We start from the raw sequence: 10,141 nt of genomic DNA, 5'->3' as shown, positions 1-10,141 counted from the left end.
CATGTCCTGATAATATTCGGGTTAATGATGTCCCCTTGAAAGCTCAAAAAGATTTAATTATGTGAAACTCTGTAGGTGGAATTTATTCTGGCATAATTAAATAAAGGTTGAGTGGATGATCAAGGATAAAAGATATTAATTAAATAAATTATCAGTAATTTATTTAATTAATGGACATATGATATTTTAAACATGGGGAATTTAATAAGCAAATAATATTGGAACCGAATTAATTAAATTACGGTATTAGGAAAGGTAGTGCAAATATTAATTCTTTAGTGGATTGAATTAATATTTAATTACATTGGGCTAGGCTCAAGATGTAATTAGAAGGCCCAACCTAATTATCCATGGTCCCTATTGTAGCCTATATATATTCTTATTCTCTTTTTGCTTGGAATTGTGTGAAAACATATTGTAGCCACCAAAGAGCAAGAAGAGAGGATAACTTGAGAAGACGGAGGCCACACTTCGCTCAAGGGAATTTGGGAATACAATAGAAGAGCGTGGAATCAACCATTAACAAGGTAATCCTCTTTTCGTAATCTTTATCGTAAAACGTAGTAACACCCTAAGTCCGTGGTTCCCAACAAGCATGTGGTTGAGAAGCGATAAACTGTTGAAACTGCTCAAGCATATAAGGATCCAAAAATGGAGCAGCAACGGAATTAGTAGCGGGTGGCGGTCGAGGTGTCCAGGTAGCGGGACCCGAAGGGTGCTGAGACTGATGTGGTGAACGAGGTGTCCAAGGACGTTGTTGCTGCTGAGGTGAACGAGATGTCCAAGGTCGTTATTGCTGACGTAACTGTTGAGGTGTACGTTGTTGCATAGCCAATGGTTGATGATACGAAGACCTCCAATGACCCTTATCTCTACAATAAGAACATTCATCTTGAAGAGGCCGAATAGACCTATTTTGAATAACACCGGATGATCGTGGAGGAACGACAAAAACAGAAGGAGTACCAGATGACAAGTTTTCCTTAGCACCGTTAGATTTAATACGAATCTCTTCCGCTAAAAGTTCATTAACAACATAATCAACTGATGGAAGTGGAGTACGATGCAAGATTGACCCTCGCAAAGGTTCAAAATCAGAACGAAGAGTCATTAAAAATTGTACCAAACGTTGTTCTTCTCGTATCTTGACATAAGCAGCTACTGCAGTCAATTCTGCTGGTTCAGTCAATGCAAGTTGATCCCATAAAGAAGACATGGCAAAATAAAATTCTTGAATAGACATATTTTGTTGTTGAAGTGCACGAATATCCATCTCTAATTGATACTGTTTAGGAAAATTGGATTGTGTATACAACCTGGACAGATGATCCCATACCTCTTTAGCCGTTTCATACTTTGCTAACTGGTCACCTATAGAATGTGTAACAGAATTATTAATCCATGTAACAATTTTCGAATTCTCAGCCTCCCAAACCTCAATTGCTTTTGCAGAATCATCAGTCTTACCATCTGCTGGTTTAGTCTTAGTATCTTTATCACGAACATAACTCCACAGAGTTTTGCCACGTAATTTTTTTTTTATAACATAACTCCAATAAAAATAATTTGTACCATCCAACTGAACACTAATCGACTGAAGAAAATCATCTTTACCGAAAGCCATGACAATAAAACAAACAACCTCAAATAAAATAGAGCAATCAACGAATTAATTTTTCCATAACCTAGCTCTTGATACCATGATAGAAGTAGAGGGACAAAATAAAGAATTAGGGTTTTATTATTTTACTTAATCATCAGGATACATGTCTCAATGTTTATATAATAAACTGTTACAAGCTAAATTACGAAAACACCCTTAATATAATATATCACTAATAATATATAATAAATATATATTCTAACACGAAGACCCAAGACGATACAGCTACGCTTTTATTATTCGTGATCATTGTGGTATTCTAATCGAAGCTATCTCAAAATGTTCTCCAGGTTGTGTAACTCCCGAATTTGCAAAGGCTCTGGGTATTAAAGAAGCCCTCAGTTGGACAAAACAAAAGTGTCTGAGTAATGTAGTGTTGGAAACTGATTGCTTACAGGTTGTGCAGCTCATTCGCAGCTCTTTCTCTAGCTTATCTTATCTAGGAAAGATGAAGACTGTAGATCTCTTCTCTCAGATTTATGTGCTCAAAACATTGTGTTAAGGTTTGTAAGACGGTCCGCAAACAGAGTATTTCACTATTTAGCGAGATATAGTTGTTCTATAGCTGATCGTAGATGAGAGGTGGAAGATATCCATCCAGACTTTGAATTTGTGCTTTGTAAAGATTTATTGCATTAATAAAATCTTTACTTTCCGTGGCAAAAAAAAAAAATTGGAAACCAAGTTCTCGGATTACAAAATAATGTTGAAGATATGCGAGATTGCAGGTATAATTACCAGACTCTAGTTTATACTTAATTTTTATAATATATTTTTAGTGGATACTCTTTTTCCGCTTAGTTTTTTAACAAGGTCTAGCTGTGGGTTATCTGATCGGATATTGAAGCGATATTATTTAAGTTTTTGGGAGAACTTGCTTGCTTTTCAGTTAGATGATATACTTCAAGAAAACTCTGTCCTCCGGATTGTGTTCTTGATTTTTATCAATAAAAATATTTATATTTCTGGAAAAAAAATTATAAGAAAAATGACAACCGAAACTAAGAAAGGCCTCGTGTCAACCAAGGCCTATGGGCTCTGGCCCAAAGGTTGTGCCTTCCCTGTCTTATATATATGTGATGAGGAGAGTTTAATTTCCTTCTCCAATAAAAAAATATTGGATTTGTGTAGGATTGTCTTTAAGACTTTGCTGATTGACTACTCTGCTTGTCTCGTGGTGGTGGTTAGATTTTACTAGTTCGTATCCGTTAAAAAGCTGGTTCGTGGTGCTTGTGTGTTGATGTGAGCGTTGAATCATTTACGTTTAGTGGTGGGTTGTGAGCGTTGAATCATTTACGTTTAGTGGTGGGTTCGCTCGTACTAATTCATACGGCTGGTTCGTAACGCTTGTGGATCGATGCGATAGTTAGATAAAATGCGGTTGTACGACTATGCGAGAGTTGAATTGTTTATATCTATTCTCGTAAAACCGATGTAGGTTAACAATCTCTTATATGAAAAATAAACGATAAAAATTGTATCGACCAAGTTAGCCGTTGGTAATCTCTTATAGCGTATTATTGTACGTTGTATCATAAATTTATGAAAAATATGTCTTTAAGTACGTAATTAAGAGAGTTATACGAGGATATAGAGTATAACTGTATTTCAATGACATATTTGAAATTTTTTAATTAAATTTTACAATTACAAAGATAACACTCGTACATTCATATTAACATTTTTTTTGTATCACACCTAAAATATGTATTTAGTAGAATCAAACTCTAAATTATTAACTAACATAACCAGAACAATAGTTAACCATAAATTGAAGTTTGAAAAAGAAGATAAAGGAGTTGGAGAATTAAGATGATTAAAGTTTGATTTGCATAGAAATATAGCTGCAAAATAAAATATAGAAAAACTTGTTTCTGCAAAATATTGGTGTGTCACTTGACACACCGTCGCGTCCAGTAGTCTACATTAGCCACTGGGCGTATTACTGCCTCACCAGCTGAATTTGATATGTTAACTATTGCGCTCCTTAAGAAAGGCCTCATGAATTCTACAACTGCCAAAACAAACAATGGATTACGAGGGGGTGAAATACCTAAATAACTCCTTTTTATTTTATTGTGACCAAAATACCTAATGTTGGTTTGAACAGTTTTAAATATCCCCCAAACACGCTGCAGGCATCTGCAGGCATTACTGTATTACGACGATACACTACAATACGCTTGACGCAGAAGCACGTCTTGAAGACATGCTGACATATCATATTTGCATCCAGTTCAGAGAGAAAATACAGATTCAACTGCAACGTATCCTCAAGCATGCCGTATGAAATTCGATGGCTCGATAGATAAAATAATATTCTAACTGTCAAGGCAAATGGGACAGTCTCTTATGCAAATGGGACAGTCCCTTTACAAATGAGACAGGGTATGGGACAGTCTCAATTACACTGCAGAAAATAAATAACAGAAATAAAATGCAGAATGCTGAAAACTGAAAAGAAAAAACACCAGAAGTTTTCACTTGGTTCGGCCCCTACACCTAGTCTATGGCCTACATCCAAGTCCCCATGCCAACTAGCATAGAGAATGTATTATATCAACTTTAATAAAAGAACTTACAATCTTTTCCTTGATTACAAATATAGCACCTGAAAGAAACCCTTTCCCAAGCTACCTTGCTACCTAGCCCACTGCTATTCCTTAGCCTTCTAGCTACCTTGCTATACTTTGAAATCAAGCTTGCCACAACCCGGCACAAAGTTGATATGAATACACTATTCAGTTACAAGAATAAACAAATTGATTACAACTCAAACTAGGTTTTTTGTTTTTCTGGATATGAATATCTCGGGTATGAAACAAGAAAAAGATTTCAGATGATGAAGAATTCTCGTGAAAGTATTAGCAACAAATCTGAAATGAAGAGTTGTATTTATAAGCAAAGTTCTAACAGATTTATTTTCAAACACAAGATAAGATTAGAAGATAAGTTTGTTTGAAAATATTTGAATAAAACTTTGAACTGATCTGTTAGTACGTTTGAAAAAGAGAAATCAAGTAAAGAGATAAGGCTTGAGAGATTTAAACTTGATTTATAAGATAAGGTGATGAGTTTGTTTGAGATAAGGTTTATCCAGATAAACAAGATTAACACAAAACCCTAACAAACTTAATCCTGAGAAATAGCCTCTGCTGGAACTGAACAAACTGCAAAGCTTGAATCTCGTTTACTTGCATTCTGTTTATCTTCTGTTAATCTGCAATCATCATAAACCTGAACATCTAACATTCTCCCCCTTTTATGATGATGACAAAGAAAGCATAAATGCTCCCCCTATCAAAAACACTAAAGGCCTGTAAAACAAAGTTAGATATAGCAGAATATATTGCAGTTTATAATATGTGCAATCAATATGAGAATGAGACAACTAAAGACTGAATGAGACATGAGATCAATATGCATAAAAGAAACAGTCTCAAACATTAAACCCTTAACACAAAAGACAACCCATCCATAAACCAGGATGTCCAGTTGCAATAGTTATCTAACAAATTCAGAATATCAGTTAATCACAAAATCATCCAAAAACATTCATCAAAAAACATAAACCAACATCACAAAGTCATCCACAAAACATCCATCAAAAAACACCCATTCAGAAACATAGTCTTAACCAAATAAACACTTAACCAAATAAACCCATAAACCCATCATCGTCTAAAAATATCAATCAAAAAACATCTCATAATTTCTCCCCCTTCATCATAAAAGGGTCCTTCAATCAGAATCGTCATCAACATGAACTGGAGCTTTGTCTTTGCCTTTGCCTTTGCCTGAACCAGAAGCCTTGTTCTGGGATGAAGGAAACACCGGAGCTGAGCCGTACTCTGAAAATAGCTTGTCAAAAGCTTCCTGAGCTGGTGCCTTCCCGTCCCTTTCACGAAGCCAGTCAAAAATCTTTGCCTTATATTCTTCTCTGGTCATACCAAAAACTGAAGGTGGAGGAATGGCAGGGAGTGGCAGAGGAGCAGTGATTTCTTCTAAAGTACAATCTCCAATCCAGTCTCTTTTCTTGTGCCAATACATCTTGCTCTTGTCTTGCATGGCTGACAACTGCTGAGATAAAAACTTAGTCTCTGACCCAAGCTTAAAAAACAACTTAACAAATTCCTTTTCCCATGCCTTAGCAGAGGAAACCATCCCTTCTTGCAGAGTCCCAAACTCAAAATCTATGGTCTTAGACAACTTGACATCAGAAGTATGCAATACAGAGAGTTTAGCATTGATATCATCCAAAGACGAACAAACATACTTCCTAAACAACTCAAAAGAAGCATTGAGAATACTAACTTCAGAAGTTAGTGATCCAAGAGTTTTGACAGAAGCAAAATGCTGATTAAGATTAGCCAAAGCAACAGAATTTTCATTTAATTTTATCAACAGAGAATTAAGAAGAGTATTAGTAGGCTGATCAAAAGGGTCTGAGGCATAATTGGGAGACTTAGGAATACCACCAACATTCCTAGAAGCATCATCAAAAACTAACTCATTTGATTCAGAAACTACGAGACCATTCACAGTTAAAACAGAAAAGTCAAAAACAACATTCAATTTTTCTGATTTAGCAGACTCAAAAGGAACACGAAAATACTGAAAAATCTTTGTTAACAAAGCAGGGTATGGAAGATGCATGGATTCATGTTTAGCACAATGATTCATGTTGGAAATAATTAATGAAGCCAAATTACAAGGGGTTTTCTTAACAAAAACAGACAGAAGAATAGAATCCTGGAATGTGACTCTATCACGACCGGATTTACGAGGCAAAACATTCGAATGAAACAATTTAAACAATAATAAGCACAAAGGAGTTAAATCAGTTACCAATGGTTTGACAGACACAGAAACAAAGTTGTCACCAAGAATAGCTTTGAGTTGTTCCTCATATTGCAATCCAGGAATCTCATCAAACGCCTGATGAGTGGTAAACGGGCAGGGACCTTGATCGGATACGCCTGTGAGCCTGGCCAGCAAATCCGCCTTAAAACAAACTGGACTTCCTTTCACCGAAGAGAACACAATATTGTCGGACAAAATCGAAAAATTTGCATAGAACTCTTTCACCAAATCTGGATAAAACACATCCGACGGCGACAACAACCCAACACTCCCAACAGCTTCAAACAACGATGATACACCAATCCTGGAGAGAAGATCAGTATCACACAACCTTTCTTTCAGAATGGACTTGTGCCACGCCTTAGTAGTGCTTTCCTTTGCATGTCGTTCGGAAGAATTAGGAGATGCTTCACTAGATGCTTCGGAAACAACTGCGGCCATACGACGACGCTTCGAACCAGACGGACCAGGGGTCGGAGTTTGGTTAGCGGTGGATCTTGAACGGCGAGCCATGGAAGAAAGAAGATTTTAGGGTTAAGAGAGAAAGGATAGAATTTTGAGAGAATGAGAGAGTAGAGTGAGAAAAGAAAATGAAAAGATTAAGAAAGAGAGTTTAAAAAGAAGTAGAAACTGAAGAGTTAGAGATGGAAGAGGAGATGAAGAGGTGCAAAACAGAAGTGATGTATTGAATGAATGATACATGCACGAGTTTCAAGGAAATGAAAAGTCTAATCAAAAGATTTACAAAATCTAATGCTATATACACGCATAAACACACGGACAAATAAAATAAAAAACCACAAATTTATAAACAGGAACCTAATAACTCAAATAATAAATACACAATATATATTTAAGTATTATGACATAATTCATATTTAAAAACATAAATTACATAAAAACACGTAATAAATTACAGAGAACACATACCTAATTCACGACGCATGTTACAAAATCTATCTTCAGCTAAAGGCTTAGTGAAGATATCTGCACGCTGTTTCTCAGTAGAAATATAAATAAGCTCAATATTACCTTTAGAAACATTATCTCGTAGAAAATGATGACGAACATCAATATGCTTAGTACGAGAATGCATGACAGGATTTTTAGAGATATTAATTGCAGAGGTATTATCACAATAAATAGGAATATTTGAGTAAGAAATACCAAAATCCTGCAATGTTTGTTGCATCCACAAAATTTGAGCACAGCAACTTCCAGCTGCAATGTACTCTCCTTCAGCTGTAGAGAGAGCTACTGAAGTTTGCTTTTTACTATGCCATGCAACTAAACAATCTCCTAAAAATTCACAAGCACCACTTGTGCTTTTTCTATCAACCTGTGACCCTGCATAGTCAGCATCTGAAAAACCGATTAAGTCAAAGGAAGAGGAGCTTGGATAAAATAATCCCAAGTCACTCGTACCTTTCAAATATTTAAAAATACGTTTAACGGCATTCAAATGAGATTCTTTAGGTTGAGATTGAAAACGAGCACATAAGCATACACTATACATAATGTCAGGTCGTGAGGCAGTTAAATATAACAATGAACCAATCATACCTCGAAATTTAGTGACATCTACAGGTATACCTTGTTCATCCTTAGTAAGCTTAACTGAAGTACTCATCGGAGTTGATTTAGGTGTGACATGATCAAGTGCAAATCTTTTGAGTAGATCCTTTATGTACTTGCCTTGGTGAATAAATATTCCTGCATTAGACTGATTAATTTGCAAACCTAGAAAGTACTGCAATTCACCCATCAAACTCATATCGAATTCCTTATGCATGCAATCAGAAAACCATCTACACAAAGATTCATTAGAAGATCCAAATACTATATCATCAACATAAACTTGAACTAAAAGAAAGTTATCACGTTTATGAAAAATAAAGAGAGTTGGATCGAGTGTACCACGAATGAAACCATTGTTCACAAGAAATTGACTGAGACGCTCATACCAACAACGAGGGGACTGTCTCAATCCATAGACAGATTTCTTGAGCTTGTAAACATAGTCAGGGTACTTCTCGTGAATGAAACCTGGAGGCTGCTTCACGTAAACTTCTTCCTTGAGATAGCCATTTAGAAATGCGCTTTTGACATCCATCTGATAGAGCTTGAACTTCTTGTGAGCTGCAAAGGCCATTAAGATTCGAATAGCTTCTAAACGAGCTACTGGAGCATATGTCTCGTCGTAATCGATTCCTTCTTGTTGGTTGTATCCCTGAGCAACCAAACGAGCTTTATTTCGAATAATGTTGCCATCTTCATCCTTCTTATTCTTGAAAACCCAACGAGTACCAATGATCTTGGCATCCTGAGGAAGTGGGACGAGTTCCCAAACATCACAACGCTCGAACTGGTTCAATTCCTCCTGCATTGCAACAGACCAGTGTTCGTCTGCAACCGCTTCTTGAGCATTCTTTGGTTCAAATTCAGCAACAAAAGCACAGAATGCACATAGATTATGAAGTCTGCTTCGAGTAGAAATCCCTTGATCTAAATCAGTGAGAAGATTATCTGGTGGATGATTCTTCACAGTCCTAGAAGACTTAGGAAGTTGAATATTACTCATTTCTTCCTCATTAGAATTGTCTGCCTGGAAATGAATAGGAGTTGTCTCATTCAAAAGAGACTGCCTCATTTCCGCTTGTGAAGATTTATCCAGAGGAGTAACAGAATACACATTTGAAACACTATCAGGAGTCTTTGGAGAGCCAGAAGATTCATCTGAAGCTTGAGTAGATCCTGCAGAATTATCAGAAGACTGAGATGGACCTGGAGAGTCTTGACTGTTTGATTTGTCAGAATGAGACTGACTCTTTTCAGAATGAGACTGTCTCATTTGGGAATGAGACGATAGATCCGCAGTGTCTTCATCAATTTGAGATATATTCCTTGAGGATTCATTGAATGTAATATTGATGGATTCTTCTACTTTGTTCTTGACAGAATTATAAACACGATAAGCTTTGCTTGTTGTAGAATATCCCAAGAAGATTCCTTCCGTGGATTTCGCATCGAACTTGCCTCGATTATTTTGAGTATCTAAAATAAAACACTTGGAACCAAATACTCGAAAATAACTAATGTTAGGAGTCCTTTTCTTAAGCAATTCATACGGAGTTTTAAGCAAAATAGGACGGATAAGTACTCTATTTAAAACATAACAGGAAGTGTGTACCGCTTCAGCCCAAAATTTTCTTGGAAGCTTACTCTCATGCAGTAGAGTTCTGGCAGTTTCCTGTAGAGTCCTGTTCTTGCGTTCTACTACTCCGTTCTGCTGAGGAGTTCGAGGAGCTGAGAATTCATGAGTGATTCCTCTTGATTTACAGAAGGTTATGAAATCCTTCTCGAATTCACCTCCATGATCACTACGAATGGTCTTGAGCTTAAATGAATACTTAGTCTCAAGGTTAGTAATAAGATCCTTAAACTCAGCAAAAGCTTCATCCTTAGTTCGTAAAAATAATACCCAAGTGAAACGGGAATAATCATCAACTATAACAAAAGCATAATTCTTACCTCCTAAGCTTACATACCTTTCTGGACCAAAAAGATCTAGATGAAGGAGCTGCAAAGGAACAGAAGTTGATACTTTATTCTTAG

General features: G+C 36.3%; 1 protein-coding gene across 1 annotated transcript; it reads right to left on the bottom strand.

Annotated features, from left to right (window-relative positions):
- Positions 1-790: 790 nt before the first annotated feature.
- On the bottom strand, positions 791-1,624 carry LOC141714284 (uncharacterized). Its single transcript, XM_074517813.1, has one exon. It carries the CDS (start codon positions 1,622-1,624, stop codon positions 791-793), a length of 834 nt encoding a protein of 277 aa, XP_074373914.1.
- Positions 1,625-10,141: the final 8,517 nt, after the last annotated feature.

This window comes from Apium graveolens, chromosome 3 (genome assembly GCF_009905375.1).
Source record: "Apium graveolens cultivar Ventura chromosome 3, ASM990537v1, whole genome shotgun sequence".
NCBI lineage: Eukaryota > Viridiplantae > Streptophyta > Magnoliopsida > Apiales > Apiaceae > Apium > Apium graveolens.
Note: the sequence above shows the minus strand (reverse complement) of the source record. Positions and strands in the feature narration are given on the sequence as shown.